At 39.2% G+C, this 21,526-nt stretch overlaps 1 protein-coding gene across 2 annotated transcripts in view; it reads left to right on the plus strand.

Moving 5' to 3' along the window:
- The window catches only part of CIP2A (cellular inhibitor of PP2A), a 49,077-nt gene extending 31,977 nt beyond the window's left edge, over positions 1–17,100 (plus strand). For both annotated transcript variants that reach the window (XM_079766468.1, XM_079766469.1), the window contains 5 exons: positions 7,811–8,007; positions 13,724–13,837; positions 14,051–14,133; positions 14,799–14,938; positions 16,004–17,100. In XM_079766468.1, coding sequence (XP_079622594.1) covers positions 7,811–8,007; positions 13,724–13,837; positions 14,051–14,133; positions 14,799–14,938; positions 16,004–16,174 — 705 coding nt within the window. In that variant the 3' untranslated portion in view covers positions 16,175–17,100. The remainder of the gene's footprint in view (positions 1–7,810; positions 8,008–13,723; positions 13,838–14,050; positions 14,134–14,798; positions 14,939–16,003) is intronic.
- The last annotated feature ends 4,426 nt before the right edge of the window (positions 17,101–21,526 follow it).

Genomic DNA, 21,526 nt, shown 5'->3' on the forward strand with positions numbered 1-21,526 from the left:
AAATATTAGTTATATCTTTGTTGCTCTGATTGAAATAAATTGTCAGCTTTTCACATAACTACTCCCTCTGTCTTGAAACCCTTTTACCTTTAATTTTGATTACACCAGTATCTTCTGATTTTCTTTCTATTTAATGGAAGTATTTTTTTAAAATCCTCACCCAAGGTTATTTTTGACATTGCTCTTTAGAGAGAATGGGAGAGAGGGAAAGGGAGAGGAAGAGGAAGAGAGAGAGAGAGAGAGAGAGAGAGAGAGAGAGAGAGAGAGAGAGAGAGAGAGAGGAAGAAAACATCAATGTGTGAGAGACATCTCGATTGGTTGCCTCCTGCACATGTGGCCAACCGGGGGCCGGGATCAAACCTGCAGCCCAGGTACATACCCTCAACTGGGACTCGAACCTGCAGCCCTTCAGTGTGAGGACCAATACTCTAACCACTGAGCCATATAGGCCTAGGCTGCATATTTCTTTTTTATTATTACTTTTTAATTACAGTTGACATACAATATTATATTAGTTTCAAATGTACAACATAGTGATTAGACATTTATGTACCCTACAAGATGGTAACCTGATAAGTTTAGTACCCATCTAATACCATACATCAGGGGTCCTCAAACTTTTTAAACAGGGGGCCAGTTCACTGTCCCTCAGACTGTTGGAGGGCCGGACTATAGTTTAAAAAAAACTATGAACGAATTCCTATGCACACTGCACATATCTTATTTTGAAGTAAAAAATCAAAACGGCAAAAACACCCGCATGTGGCCCGCAGGCCATAGTTTGAGGACGCCTGACATACATAGTTATTATATTATTAACTACTAGAGGCCCGGTGCACTCAGGGGGGTCCCTTAGCCCAGCCTACGCCCTCTCACAGTCCAGGAGCCCTCAGGGGATGTCCGACTGTCATGGAGGTGGGAGAGGCTCCTCCCACCACTGCTTCCCTCGCCAGCCATGAGCCCAGCTTCTGGCACACTGACCATCAGGGGGCAGCTCCTGCACTGAGTGTCTGCCCCCTGGTGGTCATTGCGCGTCATAGCGACCAGTCATTCTGCCGTTCGGTCGATTGGTATATTAGCCTTTTATTATATAGGATATTACCTATATTATACTTTATATCTCTGTGACTATTTTTATAGCTGCCAATTTCTACTTAATTCCATCAACTCCCCTCCCATATGACAACCATCAGTTTGTTCTCTGTATTTTTTAATTTGCTTCTGTTTTGTTTATTTTTTTTTTCTATATCCTTTAGGAGACCCTAAATGTTGAGTTTTCCCAGGATTATTCTAAGCCCTTCACCCTCCTTTTTTAATTTAGGTGTAGTTGGCATACAATGTTATTTTAGTTTCAGGTGTACAATACAGTGATTCAATATTTATAAACCTTATGATGTGATCACTACACTAAGTCTAGTAAACATCTGTCACCATGCAAAGTAACACAAATCAAAACCAGAATGAGATACATTAAAAAGTCAACAAATGACAAGTGTTATCAAGGATGAAGAAAGGAAACACTCATGTACTGTTGGCAGGAGTGAAAATTGGTGCACCCACTATCAAAAACAGTTTGGAGCCCTGGCCGGTGTGGCTCATTTGGTTAAAGTATCATCCGTATACCTAAAGGTTGTGGGTTTGATTGCCAGTCAAGGCACATACCTAGGTTGCGGGTTCAATCCCCGATTGGGACACTGAATCGATGTCTCTCTCTCTCTCCTTTACTCTCTCTCTAAAATCAATAAAAAAACATATCTCCGGGTGAGGATAAACAAACATACAATGTGGAAATTCTTCAAAAACCTGAAAATAGAACAACCCTATGACTTAGCAATTCTACTTCTTGATATTTTCCTTTTCCTCTTTTTAGGTGGTCCATGGTTTCAACCTATACCAGAATGCTTATGCCCTCAAATGTATATATAGTGTCCTTTTTCCTACATACTAAATGTCTCCTTATATTAGCTCCATTTAAATATATATCAAATACTGCAAACTCAGCATAACCAATACTGAAGTCATCACTCTCCCTTTTTAAAATGTATTCTTTTGCTCTGGCCAGGTGGCTCAGTCAGTTAGAGCATTGTCCTGTATACCAAAAGTTTGTAGGTTTGATTCCCAGTTAGGGCACATCCCTGGTCAAGGTGCTATGGGAGGCAATTGGTCGATGTTTCTCTCTGACATAGATATTTCTCTCTCTTTAAAAATGAATTTCTTATATATTCATTTCTCCCGTATTCTTAACAGTTTTGCAAACAAGAAAAATGGAAATCACAGTTTACCTTCTGCAATTAGTCATTTACCATGTCCAGTTGATATTACCTAAATATTACTTTTTTCTGTCTTTTGTCTGTTCTTCCCACTATTTGCTATAGGTCAAAACCTTTTTATTTTTCATATGAATCACAACAGAGTGTCTAATTAGGCTTCCTACCTTCAGTCTACTGCCCTCTTTTCAGCCATCTACTACTTACAGCAGAATTCATCTTCCTTTTATATTTGATTCTACCATCCATTCTTTCCTCACAGTGATCCCTGAGGGTATAATCTGATTCCATCACTCCCATGCTGAACGTACTATAGTGCAAGCATGTCAAACTCAAAAGCTAACATGGGCCAAATAAACAAGGTTTAAGTTTATGTGGGCCGCAAAAAAACAAAAGCTTTAATTTTCATAGAAACGTAGGTTTATTTCGATAGAGACATGCTGAATACAAAGGGTTGAAATAAATGAGTAATTGTCAACATAAAATAATAGAACATTTTAATAAAATTATATTTTTTCTTGAACATTAACTTACCAGACACTGAATAACTGTACAAATTAATAAGCGTAAAACAAATAGACCTATTTTTCTTGTTCTCCAAAAGCAAAATATTTCCTGTTGCACACACCAAACAAGTCAGTACAAGATTAATGATGTGGCAATCAGCTGCTAAAATATTCGCTGCTAGTATTAGTGGAGAAATATGGTGCACCTGCGCATAAAGCGCATAAGGGAAATGAATGCAGCACGATTATAGTAATCAGTATTTAGCGGATGTTGTAGTTTGTTATTAATAACTAGAAGCCCAGTGCATGATTTAATCATGCACATGTAAGCTGTCTTTCCGCTGGTCGGCAGCTCCGAAGTCCCTGGGCCCCTAGGGCGAGGCGGGGCAGGGGCGTGGTCCTCCTGCGGCAGGAGCCCAGGCCGGGGTCTTGCCTTTGCCTCCTGCCCAGGAAGGCTGGGGCCGCCGCCGCCACGTGCTCCTGCGGCCCAACTGCCGCCAGACTCCCCTGGGGAGCCAAGCCGCCCGCCCACCCCCCGCCGCCTCCAAACGTACAAAACGCCCGCTTGCTGCCCCAGAGGCCTGTCTGTGCCGCAGCACAGCCATGGCGCAGACGCTGAGCTCGTGTCGCCACTGGCAACGCGAGCTCAGCGTCCTGCAGGCCCAATCACCACCCCAGCCACCCCGAGTCCCGCCCCCTGTGTCTCCCGCTGGCCCAATCGTGGGCGTAGTGGAGTGATGGTAATTTAAATATTACCTTTTTATTATGTAAGATTATGTATAACAGGATATTGTAAAAATTAAGTTATGAAATTTTTATTAAGACGTTTCTTACATACCGTTATATTGGCTGGGCCGCAAAAATATTTGTTGTGGGCCGCAAGTTTGACATGCTTGCTTTAGTGGCTTACTTTTGGCTCAGAGATCATTAAATCCCTTAGTTTGGCATGTTAGGATTCTAACCACTTCTCACTGCACACCTTGCATTTCTGTGCATTCTCTGCAGTCAGCCATATTATATTACTTTGCTGTTTCTGGAGCTTGACAGTCTTAGGTTTCCCTGACCTTGCACTTGCTCTTCCATGTCTAGAACACCATTTCCTCTCTAACTCTTACTAATCCTTCAGATTTTAGTTTAAATATCTCCATTTCCCAGGAAGCTACTCTGGTCTTCTCCTTCCCACACATTTTTAGTGATCCTTCCTCTATACATCTACCTTGTGCTTCCCTCTTTATAACAGTTCTCACGCTATATGAAAATTGTATGACCTCATTCCTACCCTTGATGTCAGAGACTGTTTCTGTATCTAACAGGCCCTAGCATAGTACTTTGCACTTCGTAGGTACTGAGGAAGTTTGGCATGGTGCTGTGTATGTATATGTAAATAATGAATACATTATGGGTGAGAACTTAGTGCAGTAATATGAAAATCCCAGTAGATAGAAATGGAATCTAGATAATGTAATATCACTTGTAATGAATTATAATAAAGTCTTTTGATTTTTGAAAGAGGCATTAAAATCAGTGTCAAGTACCATACCTTTCAAATCTTTTCCAAGTAAAGATATTCTAAAAAATATAAATAAATATAACCATACTTTTTATTATTTATCACTAGAGGCCCAGTGCACGAAATTTGTTCACTGGGGTAAGGTGAGGTCCCTCAGCCCGGCCTGTGCCCTCTCACAGTCCGGAACCCCTTGCTCCTTACCACCCACCTGCTTGCTGCTCCTTACCGCTTGGCTCGCTGCTCCTTAGTGCTGCTGTGGAGGTTCCTGCCACCTCCCCTGCACTTGCCAGCCGTGAGCCCGGCTTCTGGCTGAGCGGGGTGCCCTCTGTGGGAGTGCATGGACCACCAGGGGACAGCTCTTACGTTGAGCATCTGCCCCCTGGTGGTCAGTTCATAGTGACCAGTCATTTCACTGTTCAGTTGATTTGCATATTAGGATTTTATTATTTAGGATAGTATATTGAATGTGAACTGTAAATGAAAAATAAAATGTAAAAAAGAACCCAATAAAATTTTAGATCTGAAAATTTTTCCTATATATTTTTTTAATTCTCACCTGAGGATGTTTTTAAAATTGATTTTTAGAGAGAGAAACATCCATGTGGCAGAGAAATACCAGTAGGCTGCATCTGTACCTGCTGACCCAGCAGGATCTAACCTAAACTTAAGTATGTGCCCTAACCTAGAATCCAACAGGAAATCCTTTGGTGTACAGGTTGAGACTCCAATTAGTTGAGCCACCTGGCCAGTGAAGATCTGAAAAAAAAAATTTTAAATATATCTCCAGGCCCTGGTCGGTGTGGATCAGTATTTAGACTGTCCTCCCATGCACCAAAGGGTCATGGGTTTGATTCCAGGTGAGGGCACATACACACATTGTGGGTTCCATCCCTATCAAATTGCTTGGGTAACTGATCAATGTTTCTCTTTCTCTTTCCCTCTCCCTTCCTCTTTCTCTAGAATCAATGCAAAGAACATATTCTTAGAGAAGGACTTAAAAAGAAAAAAAAAATGCTGGTTTGGTTCAGTGGATAGTGCTTTTGCAGGCAGACTGAAGGGTACCGGGTTGGATTCCGATCAAGGGCACATACCTGGGTTGCAGGCTTAATCTAGGGCCCTGGTCGGAAATTCAGCAAGAGGCAACCAATTGATGTCTCTCACATTAGTTTCTGTCTTTCTCCCTGCCTTCCACTCTGTAAAAAAAAAAAAAAAAAAAAATCAATGCAAAAATGTCCTCAGGTGAGAATTAACCAAAACAAACAAACAAACACCCATTCCCAGTGTGATTATTGAAGGAGCATATGAAGTATTTGTTGAATGAATGGGAAGGGATGGGACTTCGCTTTCTAACTGTTTTAGCAACTCTGCAAGCCAGAAGGTTTATTTTTTTTTAAATATATTTTATTGATTTTAGAGAGGAAAGGAGAGGGAGAGAGAGATAGAAACATCAATGATGAGAGATAGAGAGAGGAAGGGAGCAAGAGAAACACCAGTGTGTTGTTCCACTTATTATGCTCTCTTTGGTTGCTTATTGTCTGTGCCCTGACCAGGGATCCAACTGCAACCTTGCTGTATCAGTAGGCGGTTCTAACCCACTGCACTGCGGGCCCCTCAACAAAACCCCTCTGGCGTGCGCTGGCCCCTGCTGTGGGCCGGAGCTCCTCTGCCACAGCAAAGGTTTGGGTTCCATTCTGTCAGGGCACCTACTTAGGTTTCGGGTTTGATCCCTGGTCCGGGCTGACTGCGGCTCAGGAAGTGACCGAGGACCATTGAGGTTTGTGTGCTATAGTCATTCAGCACAGAGCTGGGGTTCCATTGCTGACATGGCTGACTCTGATCCCTGCTACCCCCGCTCCTCCATCGAGGGTGACTTCAACTATGGCAGCTGCATGGCCTCCGGGTAGGTCACCAGGCCTGGCTGCTGTGCAGTCGCCCCAGGAGGCGGATTTCCGAGTTCCCAGGGAGAGCACCCTCAGCTGGACTTCCAGGGAGAGCGGGGTCCCGGAGGGAAAGCACTCCGCTCTGCCTCCCTTTAGGGCTCCCGGGCTGGAGCGGAGCACCTGTCCTGCTTAGGGCTCGGTGGGGAGAGCCGCCCCAGGGAGTCCTAGGTGGGTGTGAGAAATGAAACTGGAGCCCTTCCTCCTGGAACCCTGTCATCTACGGGCATGTAAAGGCATTTTATTTTATTTGATGTAGCGTCACGTGCCCGGCCTCCTGTGGCATGCAGCATGCCCACCCACTCCTACCGGATGTTACCCATGAGGGTGTCCCAGCAAATTAGCATATTCCTCTCTTATTATATAAGATGGATTTATTTTTCTTGACTGATGATGGTATATTGAATTTTTCATAAATTCCAATAAAGAAAATTAGTGATATTAAAATCATTTTTTCTCTTTTCATAGCACATTCTTATATCCTGTCTGTTGCATGTGACTTGAATTTATTGGAAAATTTAGTGTTTTTCTTATTTTACTGAAAAGGCTTTTAGCAAAAATAACACTAAATACTTGGGTATTACTGCTTTACAGACTCTGTCCTGAAAGCAGAGAATGGCTTAGGTTTTTATTTGTCACTTCAAAATAACGTATATTTTTTTGGACCAAAGAAGGGGGAAAGTATACTTCTTATTCTAGTTACTTTTCTGCTTCTTTAATGTTCTTTTTTATTTAATTTTTTCTGGTCACAATTACTTTCACAATGAATCTAGGTTATGCCACTGATTGTGCTAACTTAATTTTAAATGTTTGCTTAAGCATCTGTAACATGGTTAAGATCATTTTCTCAATTCTTGCCCGAAGTGCAAAAACTGAGCTGTGCAAACTTTGTGATTTAGTGTTGACAACTAGCCCAGGAACTATACCCTTTTCATTGAGTACTATATGTAGAGCTGCCTTCATCCTATATAATAAAAGTGTAATATGCAAATCGACCAAACGGCAGAACAACTGGTCGCTATGACATGTATTGACCATCAGGGGGCAGATGCTCAATGCAGGAGCTGCCCCCTGGTGGTCAGTGTGCTCCCACAGGGGTAGTGCCGCTCAGCCACAAGCCGGGCTGGCAAGTGCAATGGCCCATCTCCATGGCAGCTCTAAGGATGTCCAACTGTGGCTTAGGCCTGCTCCCTGCAGGTAACGGGTCTAAGCCACAGTCAGACATCCCCTGAGGGCTCCCAGACTGTGAAAGAATGCAGGCCGGGCTGAGGGACTCCCCTCTTCCCCCCCCCCCCCCGACCCCGCCCCGAGTGCACGAATGTCTTGTACTGGGCCTCTAGTGTAATTATAATTGTGTTCATTTTCATGAATCTGATCATACCGAGATTGTTTTGTCAGAATTATCTATTAAATAAAAAACTGTGGTTGTGTCAGATTTGTTAGAAGTAATTAAATAAAAAGTATATATGACTAATCTTTATATAACCCAATAGATGCTAGCCTATTAGATATTTGGTAAATCTTTTAAATTGTAAAAAGAGCATGTTTAAATAATGATAGTGGAAAAGTCTCTATTCTATTTTCTTGAAGGCACGGACACTTGCTGGTATGTTGAGAGAAGTTGAAAGAAAAAATGAAGAGCTTGGTGCATTGCTGAAGTCACAGCAGGCTGAATCAGAAAGAGCCCAGAGTGACATAGAGCATCTCTTTCAACATAATAGGAAGTTACAGTCTGTGGCTGAAGAACATGAAATACTGACAAAATCCTACATGGAACTTCTTCAGAGGTGAATTTATAAATGTTTCTGTTTAAGATTAGAATCTATAATGAACACATAGCACTTCTTTCCTGTGGTCCTAAAATCTGTTTGTAAACATTTGTATCCTATATTATCCTATATAATAAAAGCCTAATATGTTAAATGTCCGGTCATGTGGTAACTGATTGACTGTTCAAACAATCAAAGCTTAATATGCTAATGATAGGCTAAGGCCACTCAACAGCTCGTTATGACTGACGTGCATTGAACACCGGGGCAGACAGTCAACCAGTCGCTATGATGTTCACTGACCACCAGGGGGCAGATGCTCTGACTGGTAGGTTAGCTTGCTGCTGGGGTCCGGCCAATCAGGACTGAGCGAGATGGGACAGATATGCCCTGAAGCCCTCCCGTGGTTTCTCTCCAGCCCCAATTGTGCACCGGTGGGGTCCCTCGGCCTGGCCTGTGCCCTCTTGCAATCCGGGACCCCTTGGATGTCAGAGAGCTGGTTTCAGCCTGATCCCATAGGCCACTTCCCTTGGGAGGGCACCAGACACAGGGCTCACTGCTGGAGAGTGCTGCTACGGCAGCGCGAGCTTCTCCTGATTGGAACTGATTGGGCGTGAGCCCATGACAGGCGCAGTGGGGCCGGGATGAGCAGAAGCAGCAGGTAGGAGCTGCAGACAGTGTTGGGCTGCAGGTTTCAGCCCGATCCTCACAGGCCATCCCGAGGGACCCCACCTGTGCATGATTTCGTGCACCGGGCCTCTAGTATTCTAATACTACCATAAGGTAAGTAATTAGCAAGAAACTTAGTGAAATGAAATATTGCTTATAATCATACTCAGTATTAAAGTTGGAAACAGAATACAGGTTTATTTCTTTCCAGTTGACTACTCCTTTTCATTTGTTCATCAGTCATCTGGGATGTTAGCACTGCAAGGACAAGTTTTATCTATTTTTTTTTAATTTAATAAATCTTTATTGTTCAGATCATTACAATTGTTTCTCCTTTTTCCCCTCATAGCTCTCCTCCATCTGGTTCCCACCCCACCCTCTGTCCTTACCTCCCCCCCCCTACTGTCCTCATCCATAGATGTACGATTTTTGTCCAGTCTCTTCCCACACCCCCCCTACCCCTTCCCCCCTGAGAATTTTCAGTCCACTCCCTTTCTATGCCCCTGATTCTATTATATTCATCAGTTTATTCTGTTCCTCAGATTTTTAATTCACTTGATTTTTAGGTTCACTTGTTGATATGTATTTGTTGTTCATAATTTTTATCTTTACGTTTTTCTTCTTCTTCCACTTCTTAAAGAATACCTTTCAGCATTTCATATAATACTGGTTTGGTGGTGATGAACTCCTCTAGCTTTTTCTTATCTGTGAAGCTCTTTATCTGACCTTCAGTTCTGAATGATAACTTTGCTGAGTACAGTAATCTTGGTTGTAGGTTCTTGCTATTCATCACTTTGAATATTTCTTGCCACTCCCATCTGGCCTGCATAGTTTCTGTTGAGAAATCAGCTGACAATCGTATGGGTGCTCCTTTGTAGGTAATTAACTGTTTTTATCTTGCTGCTTTTAATATTCTCTGTTTGTCTTTTGCTCTTGGCATTTTAATTATGATGTGTCTTGGTGTGGTCCTCTTTGGATTCCTCTTGTTTGGGGTTCTGTGCGCTTCCTGGACTACTAAGTCTATTTCTTTCACCAGGTGGGGGAAGTTTTCTGTCATTATTTCTTCAAATAGGTTTTCAGTATCTTGCTCTCTCTCTTCTTCTGGCACCCCCATAATTCTGATGTTGGTACGCTTGAAGTTGTCCCAGAGGCTTCTTACACTATCTTCAACTTTTTGGATTCTTTTTCTTTTTGCTTTTCCGGTTGGGTGTTTTTTGCTTCTTTGTATTTCAAATATTTGACTTGATTCTTGCGTTCCTCTAGTCTGCTGTTGGGTCTCTGTATAATATTTTTTATTTCAATAAGTGTATGCTTAATTTCTAGTTGATCCTTTTTCATATCCTCGAGGGTCTCGCTAAATTTATCGGCCTTTTCTAGGAAATTCTTGAAAAACCTTATAACCGTGGTTTTGAATTCTATATCCAGTCGTTTGTTTTCCTCCATTTCTTTCATTTGTGATCTGTTTTTTTGTCTCCACATTTTTGCTGCTTCCCTGAGTTGGTAGGGTAGCTTTGTGTGCTAGGTTTCCTATATGGCCCAGTGGCTTGTCCTCCCCAGTTACCTGATGTGGACACTCTTCGTATACTCCTTTGTGGACTGTGTGTACAGCCTTATTGTAGTTAAGTCTTGATTGTTGTTGGTATCACTGGGAGGAATTGACCTCCAGGCCAATTGGCTGTGAGTATCAGCTGTGTCTATGCTGGGAGACCTTCTGTGCTGGAGACCGCCTTACAGGACCAGACTTGCAAAATTGCAAAAGCCTCTGTGCTCAGCTTGGATGGGGCGGAGTCTCTGGGCTGAGCAGACAGTCTTGGCTTCCCGTCAGCCCTGCCCTTGCGCGTGCGCCTCCAGACCTCTGCCTTCCACGGCTCCCCTGAGTTTCCGCCTGACAGTCCAGATTCCCCCCGTAAAAGCATGGGTCCCCAGGGGTTCTCCCGGAACTGGGGTTCAGTGTAGTTGGAACTGGAGTTCAGTGCAGTCAGGAGCTTCCGACTCCCTTCCGCTAGGGAAAGCCAGCTGGAACCTCCGCAGTCAGTCTTCTCTGCGCACACTTGTGTGTGCGCGCCTCCAGACCCCTGTCTGCCACGGCTCCCTCAAGTCTCCGAGTCTCCATGTGCCTTTCTCTCTACCTGACAGTTCAGACTCCCCAATATGAGCCTGGGTTCATGGGGATTCACCCGGAACTGGGGTTCAGTGCAATTGGAACTGGGGTTCAGTGCAGTCGGGGGCTTCCTTACCCCTTCCACCAGAGAAAGCCAGCCAGGCCCTCAGCTGCCCTTCCTCTCTGCGCGCGTGTCTCCGTACCTCAGCCCTTTGCAACTTCTCTGATTCTCCATGAGCTTTTCTCGTTCCTTCTAGTTGTAGAATTTCCACCCAGCCAGCTTTCCTGTGGTTCTGGATGCTGTCCGTTCTGTCTTTTAGTTGTAGTTTTGAAATTGTTTGCGAGGCAGCAGTTTAGGTGCTTACCTATGCCGCCATCTTGGTTTCTCAGTTTTATCTATTTTATTTACTGAGAGATCCCCAGGGCCTAGAACAGTGCTTGGTACATAGTTAGACACTCCATAAGTAATTGTTGAATGACCTAACTTGTCACAATTTATATTAGGTTTAACCATATAAATCAGTCACTTGTACAGTGCAAAAGTGGTTGAATATTAGCTCTTTCATATCATTCAGCCTAATAGAATGGAAATCTGGGTATTCATATTTAACTGATCTGTAAATTCTTATTCAGTTTTCATCCTTGATGCCATTGAATACAGTTTACTTATATGTTACTATCTACACTAATCTACAATAATAAAAAAGTAAGATGCAAATTGACCGTACCATCGTGACACCCACCAGCCAATCAGGAATGGGTATGCAAATTAACCCAACAAAGATGGCGTATTAATTTGCATATGCAGGTTCCGAGTGGCCTGGGGCGGGGTGAGACACAGGAGTTCCACACCGCCCCAGCCACTCCGGGCCTCTGGCCAGCGTGGGAAGGTGGAAGGGTGGCTCTGGGCCAGAGAGAAAAGGCGGCTCCGGCCGGAGCGAAGGCGGTGCCTGCAGCCAGGGTAAGGAATGCCCATTCTTGCACGAATCTTCGTGCATCGGGCCTCTAGTATCTTTATAATACATTCTTAAAGGTGAATTGCTGGGTTTAAAGGGTATGTGTTTTTAAATTTTTGATATATTACCAAGTGTCCCTCCAAGAATGCTATACCAATTTATACACCCACTAACAAACTATAAGATTAATTGTTTTTCCCTCCCTTGTAAATCTTTTTTGTCTATTAGGCCAGTCTTAAATCTTTTGAATTATAAGGAAGACCAAGAACACTATGTATTTTCTACTAAACAATAAAGATAAAAAAACTGTGATTAACTTGTTCCTTGTTTTACTATGTTTCAAGATTGGTTAAAATTTGAAAATTTTCTAGTGTTCTATGTTGCTATTCTATAATAAAAGCATAATATGCTAATTGTATCAGACATCCTTCTGGATGACCTTCTGGATGAAGTTGGGGCTATGACGGAAGCCCGGGTCCCAGGTGCCTGCCAGTGGCTGGAGGAAAGCCCGGGTGCCTGCCAGCAGCCTGGGGAAGGAAGGCCTACTCTTGCATGAATTTCGTGCATTGGGCCTCTAGTAAAGAGATAAAGAAAATGGTTAACTTTGGCAAGGTCCACCAATAAAAATAAAGGGTGGAAATGTATAACATCTGGAAAATGTGTGAAAACAAAATATTTTCCCCCAATAACAGCTTTTTCCAAAGTCTGATTTAGGCACTGATAAAGTGAACTATTAGTGTTAAGTATAAGAGAAAGTAAGCAAGTGATCCATGAGAAATAGTGATTTATAGGACTTGCTGATATTCCAAATAGTGATTGAGGAGCCAATAGGTAGAACTCCTGCCTTGAGGGACCTAATGGGTAATAAGTAAATAAATCTGGCTGAGGAAAACTCATATGTAGTATTAGCGAATTAAAATTTAGATTTTTATAAACTCTGTGTAGGAGAGATAAAACACTTCTGCTGGCCAAATTTGGTTAGTGTGTCAGTCAGTTTTTTATCTTAGTACTTAATAAAGTGAAAAGGACATTTTGTGTTTAAGTTAGCCTGAAAGAAAAGACCAGTATTTATTTGAGATCACTGATTCAGACAAATCCAAATAGTGTTCGAATTAGGGAATGAAGGAAAAGGGTCTTTACAAGAAAGAGAAGGAAAATAATTACATAAATAGAAGGAAGGAATTTCTATAGGTGCAAATAAGCTATGTTATTGTTTAGCTATACATGGTGGTGCTAATTCTAAAGAATATCTTTAATTTAAAGTTTGGTAGTCAGATGTCTGCTTTCCTGTTAGCTTTGCAAGCAGTTATTTGAAATACAGTGTTCGTTTGGCCCAATCCTAACATTATTTTTCCCAGTTCAAACCTTCCAAAGGTTTGAGGACCAAGACATGCAAGGCAGTTCCTCTGGAATGCTGTCCTAGCTCTATTTTAAAATGGCTCCACTTATGTCAGCTTTTCACACTTAAGATAGTTGAGGTATCAAAGTATCACTTCTTTCTGTGTTTACCTTGCAGGTAAAATAAGCAGCACTATAAATGCAGAGCTTTAAAGAGACCAGAGAAATTTAGAATCTTCAACTACTTTATTCATTAATTTGATATTTTTAATTAAATATGTAATATGCCCAACAGGCTAACAGAGATAGATTTACAGACGTTGTTTCACTTTCTGGATATAACCAGAAAGATAGCTGTATGTATCTTATAGGAAATTATGTAATGCAGTAACATCTATAAAATTAAGCTCTATATTTATAAATATGAGGTTAATGCCCCATACATTTCCATTTCACAGTAATTTTTACCACCTCAGTCAGCCAAAGCACATCTTTACTGTCTTTTACTAGAGTTAATCCAACTCTGTTTATGCCCTGCTTATTTATAACATTCCTCCTCTCACCTGTAGTGTATGGAATTTGATTAGAAGAAAAAATAAACACTGAGTTTCTTTTCTTCATTATATGTTTTCTTCCATAAAAAATATCACTCACCTTGTTTTCTTTTCAGGAATGAAACTACTGAAAAGAAAAATAAAGAGTTGCAGATCACATGTGATTCTCTGAAGAAACAAATTGAGACAGTAAAAAAGTTGAATGAGTCACTCAAGCAACAAAATGAAAAGTAAAATCTTTAGTTCTTCTAATTATTTTGTAATTTTCAAAAACATACAGAACTGTTTTTTGTAGATAATAGAATTTTAACTTATTTTACATATAAAACGTATGGCAGAATTTAAGAGTAATTGCTATTCTTAGGAATTTTCTCTTAAAATACTTGAGAAAAAGAAATGGTAATGGTTCATTGATGATTTCTTCTATTTTTTTATAACTTCAGAACTGTTGCCCAATTAATAGAAATAGAAGAACAGAGAAAAGAAGTACAGAACCAACTAGTAGACAGAGAATGTAAACTAGCAAGTAAGTAGCTTTTTATGTAACAAATTGCATATATGTTAACATTATTTTTTGTTGGAAGATAATCAAAACATGAGGGGTTTTTATTTTGGGTTTTCATTAGTTTCTTCATCCCTCATTTTTCAAAATCTTAAATCACATCCTAAACATCTCTCTTTTTATTTCCATAATATTTCTTGCAATTTAGTTAAATTCATTTTTAAAACTGGAAATTACAGGAAATAACAGCAGGTGGCAGTGCTTGGTAACTTTTAGTTACTATTTCCTTAATGATATCTCTGAAGTGATCCACAAAAAACAGTTTTGTACTAACTCACTTGTCTTAGAGCACAAACATCATCTACCTATAAAATTTTTCATAGTTTTCTCTCTCCTGTTCTCTTCTAACCCTTAAGCTCTGAGGATTGTCCTTCCCCTCATTACTATATTATATTATCTTTAGAACAGAGGAAGAGGGAAAGACATGGAGATTTGGTATTTTTCTGTATAATACTGGTACAGAGGAAGAGTTACTTGGTATTTTCTGTTCATCAAATACTGTAAAACTTTTATTTCCAGCAAGGTATTTCGTTGTCTTTCTAGTGCCTTTTTTTGTTGTTCTTATGACATAATAGCTATGAAAGCTTTTCAAGGTAAGTCAGTATAACTGACTGTTTGTTTGTTTTAAGACTTGCAACAAAAAACAAAAGTACAAGAAGAAAAAATTAAAGTCTTACAAAAAGAAAGGGAAGATAAGGAAGAGACCATTGATATCCTTAGAAAAGAAGTAAGCAGATCGGAACATATAAGAAAAGAATTGAGCATTAAGGTAAGAATCTGTTAAGTTTTCATTTGCAGTAAAATGAAAAGTCTTAATTTGTGAAAAGTGAATTTAGATAAATTAATATTCTGTTTCTTGAGTATAGTTTTGTTTTGAAGATAGTAGGATCTCAAAGTAGCTTGACAATTGTTTATTATGAGAACTCTCTCACAATGTGAAAACGTATATTTCCTAAAATAATCACACATTTATTAAATATCTACTGTTTGTCAGCACTTACTGCTGTTAAGCGGGCAAGGAATACAGAAAAGGGTTCCCAGTTCTTTACATCACATACAGGTAGCTGTGTATAGGAACATAGCCGCCTCTTTCTGCTTATAGAGATGGTAATAATAATAGTAGTTCACATTTGTTTAGAACATTACAATTTGCAAAGGACTCTTTGAAACATTTGTCTTAATCCTCCTCACTTTCACAAACATATTAATATAAAGTTAATAATTATTTTCAACCTACGAATGAAACTGAGTCTTGGGTTAAGTTATAGACTCAAGGACAGTCACATAGCTAATAGTAGACTTATATATTCTGAATTTAAGTCCATTGCTGTTTCTCCATTATGATTGCTTAGTGTGGTAGCTATGAACAGTGCTTTCTGGTCCATCTGACTAGGAAGATGACAACAAACCAGTATTAAAAGACTGTTTGAACAACCAAGAGCATAAGTGACATAAGAAACATAAGATTCCCATGCTACATTTATAGATTTCCTGGTTCTGCTTTAATGTGGTTATTTTAATAGTAATTCTAAATAGTAATATGTACTATTTTCTGCAAAATTTTAGTTGCTAGCATTGACTTTGAAAGACAAATTGAATGTGTCTTCCCAATTTATTTTGTATTGTTTAATGATTACTTACCTTAAAATAACCATGTAATTTAGTTGACTAAAATATATATATATATATATATATATATATATATATATATATTTATAATGTGTCATTTGAAATGGTTGTTTTACAAATGAAAAATAAGAACATCTTAAAATATCTGTGAAGAGAAAAATGAAAAATTGTTTTTCTTTCTCTCCCCCCCTCCCCAATTTCTTAGGCTTCCTCACTAGAGGTTCAAAAGTCCCAATTAGAAAGTCGTTTGGAAGAGAAAGAGTCTCAAGTAAAACTTCAGCAAGAGGAGTTGAACAAACACTCTCATATGATAGCAATGATCCACAGTTTAAGTGGTGGAAAAATAAACCCAGAAACTGTGAATCTCAGTTTATAGACATTATGTATTTATCTCCTGGTGGACATGGGGTGGAAGAGATAATTTCTGACTCCACCAAAAAAATAGCACATTATTAGCTAATTCTTAGTAAAGAAACTGAACTGATACATGATTTTATTTGGTCTTAAAGTTTTACTTCCTGTTTTTTACTTTTTTTGGAGAGTTTTCTTTGATTCTTAAATTAGAATATTATTCTTAACCTCCATTATCATCTTTTCTAAGGTTTTTCTTTTTTTGTTGCTTCCCACTCTCTTCTGCTTGTTTAATTTAGTCTTATTTGTGATTATATAGATTTTTAAAATCAAACTTGCTTGATATAACAATCCTAAAGATTAATAAATTGAAAATGTGATTAGTAAAAAGAGAAAAGGCGTGATACAGCCAGAGAACTCTTTCTCTAAAGTAACACAAGAGAAAATATCAGTGAATTTAATATAATTTTATTACTACATTTAAAGTGCACAGATAGCCTTAGCTGGTTTGGTTCAGTGGGTGGAGCATCAGCCTGCAGGTTCGATGTCAAGGGTACATGCTCGGATTGTGGGCTTGATCCCCAATAGGGGGCATGCAGGAGGCAGCCGATCAGTGATTCTCTTTCATCATTGATGTTTCTATCTTTCCCTCTCCCTTACTACCTGAAATCAATAAAACATATATTTTAAAAAAATAAGTGCACTAAGATATATGGTATAAGTTCTAAATTTGAAAAAAATATTCAATGAATATAAAAGAAATAATGTATAAAAATTAGAAAGTAGCTGATGTGTAAAAATGACTGTCATTTGTCACATATAAAACTAATACCTTGTAGAATAATTTATGAAGTAGCTTTAGTTTTACTCTCTAAAATGTATGTTGGCCCACCCATCTCATTTCAATCAATTATGAATTTCTTAAGATTTATGTTGTATAACTTGGATTCTATTCTTGCTACATATTCAGAATTTATTTGTTGTTAGTTCTGATGTGAATTTTAAAGCATAAGTTAAATATTCTTCATGTTTCTCTTTAATACAAGGGAATTTTTCAGAACTCTTCATTTGAATCAGATGTTATAAGTAGTGTTTAAGAAGAGACTTTATATCAATATTTTGGTTGAATTTATTGCTACACTTATAACTATTAATTTTACTTGTTTTTTTCACTATTTATGTCTATTTAACTTGTGTGAACTTAATTTACTTTTCTATTTTTCAACTATAGTATATCTGAATTTATGTTTAGAAATTAAACATTTTTGTAATTTGTTAATTATATTAAACTAGTCTCCCGGTGATGGATTCGTGCACATTGAAAAGAAATTAATTAGAAAAAATATTTTAATAACGCTATTTGCGTCTTGCTAATGAAAAGAAAATAGGATTCTACCGTGTCTCCTATCTACCTACTCCAGGACTTCTGTGAGGATCAAATGAGATGAGGCATGGGAAAACACTTCACAAACATTTGGTTAAAGTGTAAAATGTTTGCACCTGGCTATAAAGCAAGTTGTGTTCCTGGGCTGAAGAAACTCCAAGGATGCTAGTTGCTAGGGAGAGGAATCCAGGTGTTGCTATGTCATGTCATTACCAGGCACCCACAGCCACCGTTGCTGGGCTGGGCTGGGCCGTGGGCTGCATTTTGCGCCATGGGGTCTTGGCAGCATTGGCTGAAATTTGGTGGGGTGTCACTCCGCGGTGGTGGCGGGGCCTGTGTCCCACTTGGGGGAAGCCAAGTGTTGGTTTGTTGGTACCAGGTCTGTGGTGCCGTTTATTTTTCAATGGCCTGTCGCTAAGAAGGGGAAGCCAGGCATTGCTACGTGACGTCATTACCCAGTGCCCACAGCCACCGTTTCTGGGCTGGGCTGTTCTGTGGGCTGCATTTTGCACCATGGGGTCTTAGCAGCGTTCGCTGCAATTTGGTGGGGTATTGCTCCAGGGTGGTGGCAGTGCCTGTGTCCCAGTTAGGGGAAGCCAAGTGTTGCTTGTCTGCGCCAGGTCCGCAGTGCCATTTATTTGTAAGTGGCTAATGTGCATCACGGCAGCTCTTTCGTTGAGGGTCTGCCACCTGGTGGTCAGTGTGCATCATAGCTACCAGTCAGACAGACACTTAGCCTTTTATATCTATCTATTTATCTATCTATCTATCTATCTATCTATTTATCTATCTATCTATCTATCTATGGCTAATATGCTAAGTGTCCATCCAGCTGGTAGCTATGGGCGCTGGGTAATGACGTGACGTAGTAACATCCGGCTTCCTCTCCCTAGCGACTAGCCTCCTTGGAGTTTCTTCAGCCCAGGAACACAACTTGCTTTATAGCCAGGTGCAAACATTTTACACTTTAACCAAATGTCTGTGAAGCATTTTCCTGTGCCTCATCTCATTTGATCCTCATAGAAGTCCTGGAGTAGGTAGATAGGAGATTCGGTGGAATCCTATTTTCTTTTCATTCACCGGAAAACGGAGATTTAGAAAGCTTAGAAACTGGACCCGACTAAAAAGAAGTAAGAAATGGTGGACCTTGAAAATGACTTCAGGTTTTCTCACTGCACAGAATATAGTCAAACACTGGTGCAGTTAAATATTTTACCTTCTATTCTCCCTGCATGATCTATAATAATAATCTGCTTCGTGTTGATATTTACTGCTGTGTTGCTGACAATTACCTGAAAGAGAAGTTGGGGTGCTTCACTGGGCTGGAAAAAGTTGAGCTAAATCAGAAAGCAGGTCTAATTAAGCAAGTTTATTGTATATCTATAAAAGGCTAAGTTGACTTACGCCTGTGCGATACATATAAAGCTCTCACTAGCGCCAGTCGCACGCATGTGTTTTGAATTGTCATTGACGATTGTGAATTTGGTTAATACTTCTATTATAGAGAAAGGGCAAATAGTGATATTAAAATATTTCTTCTAATTAATTTCCTTTCAATGTGCACGAATCCGTGCACCAGGCCACTAATATATAGATAATATCAAACTATAATAGTTTTTTAATATAGTTGTATGCATTTGTTCAGTTGTGCAAATTTTTAAAAAGAGCATTGTGCAAAATAGCAATTTTAAATTGCTACTTGTTTAGGAGTACATTCTATTTGTGCAACTGCATGCATTTTCAATTTAATATGAAAAATGTTTAAATGGATACATATGACTGAAGAACAAAAGGCTCTGTAAAATAAAAAACAAAAAGTTTTATAAAATAAACAAAGAAAAAGCTCTAAGGAAAACCAAATTAGCTTTATAATTTAGACACTGAGCCTCACCCAGTGCTGCCCAGTAGAACTCTTTGTGATGATTGGAATGTTCTACATCTACACTACTTAGTATCATAGCCTTTAGCCACATGTGACTATTGAGCACTTAAAATGTCTCTAATGTCACATAAAAATTGAATTTTTAATATTATTGAATTTTCTTTAATTTTTATTTTTATTGCCATCCTACTAGATAGTGCAGATCTAGTCCATCCATGCAAGTACGCATTTATTTAAACCACTCAAATTGCCTGTTCTTGAAGACCTACTTAGACAGAGGCTCTATATATTTTTTAGCAGCCTTTTATTAATACAACAGTTTTAACTTGTTATTCCTAATCTCACCTGTCAGAAGAGGAAAAGTCTACTTCACCTTTAAAGGTGAGTACTTATCATCATCCTTGTTCACTTTTCCTGTTTTTCCTAGTCTTTCTGTCTCTTGTTTCATCTTTTACATTGTTCCTATTGTTTTTCTTACCTTTAGTAAGTTGGCTACTTTTTTTATTTTTGCTTTTTGGTTCTGTATGCCTCAGATTTAAAACACAAAACAAACACCCAAAGTGTACACATGTATTTTTTCTTTAAAATTTTTTTTTATTTTAAGCAAGTTTGAGCCAACATCACAGAGGTTGGCAAATGATTTATCTGTGTGTGTGTGTGTGTGTGTGTGTGTGTGTGTGTGTGTGTATGTGTCCATTTCCTAATGGAGAAAACAAAACTAAGTAAATACACCGTTACTAGAATTGTCCAAAGCTCTGAAATTTTGCTGTGAAGAATTTTTATTCAAGTGTACATTAACACGGTTCCTTTTATGATTTATATTTGCTGCTTGAACAAATGTAAAATATAGACTTGTCAGGTTTGTAACTTAATTCCTTTTTAGGAATCTGCAAACATTTTCTGTATAGGGCCAGGTAGTAAATATTTTAGGCTTTGTGAAACATACACTATCGCACCAACTACTCAGCACTGCCACTTGTAGCATGAAAGCAGTCATAGACACTACCTACCTATAAATGGGCATGGCTGCCTTGGCTTGTGTGGCTCAGTTGGTTGAGTGTCGTCTTGTGCACCAAAAGGTCAAAGTTTCAATTCTCAGGGCACATGCCCAGGTTGCAGGCTTGATCCAAGGCAGCCTATCGATGTCTCTCTCTCTTCCCTCTCCCTCTCCCTTCCTGTCTCTAAAATCAATAAAAATATATTTTAACATAAATAAATGGACATGGCTGTCTAGTATCATAGCCTTCTAAAAAAACTTTGTTTTTTTTTTACAAAAACAGTTGGAGCTTTGCTTTTGGATGTTATATCTTACTGATTAATTGACTTATCATTAACAAGTTTGTCTATTTACCTTTGGTATCTTGGGCTTGAGGTCTATTTTATTTGATATTAATATAGCCACTCTGGCCTGTTAACATTTTCTGTTGGCCTGGTGTATTTTTTTCTATCAATTTACTTTTAACCTGTCTTTTTTTTTTTTTTTTAATTGATTTTGAGGGAGAGGGAGAGAGAAACATCAGTGATGTGAGAATCATTGTTCGGCTGCCTCCTGCATGCCCCCTACTGGGGATCGAGCCACAACCCATGTGCTCTTGACTGGAATTGAACCCAGGACCCTTCAGTCCTCAGGCTGACACTATCCACTGAGCCAAACCAGCTAGGGCTAACCTGTGTCTTTATATATAAATTCCATGAATTTGTAGACAAGTTAGGTCTTGTTTTATATCTGTTTTGACAACTATCATTAACTTTCATAGTCCACTTGGGGTTAATATTGTACTACTTAATATAAAATGTAGATACCTTGCAATTATGTCGATCCATTTATCTTCTCTTCTTCTTTTATTCTAATGGAGAATTGTTCATTTAGATCATAAATTCTGTATATATTACTAACCCCCAAACCAATGTTACAATTTTTGCTTTAAACAAGTATATGGAAATACATTGGTTTGCAACATCATAATGTAGTTACCTGTTTACCTGCAATAATACACGCAAAGTACTACCTTCAGTGTAACATTACTATTTTTCCCTTTGGAAATAATAAGTAACTTGTGGGGAGATATTGCAAATAACTTGTTTGTTTTAACTTTCACCCATTAGTTTTA

This window comes from Cnephaeus nilssonii (assembly GCF_951640355.1).
Source record: "Cnephaeus nilssonii genome assembly, chromosome: 3".
Lineage (NCBI taxonomy): Eukaryota > Metazoa > Chordata > Mammalia > Chiroptera > Vespertilionidae > Cnephaeus > Cnephaeus nilssonii.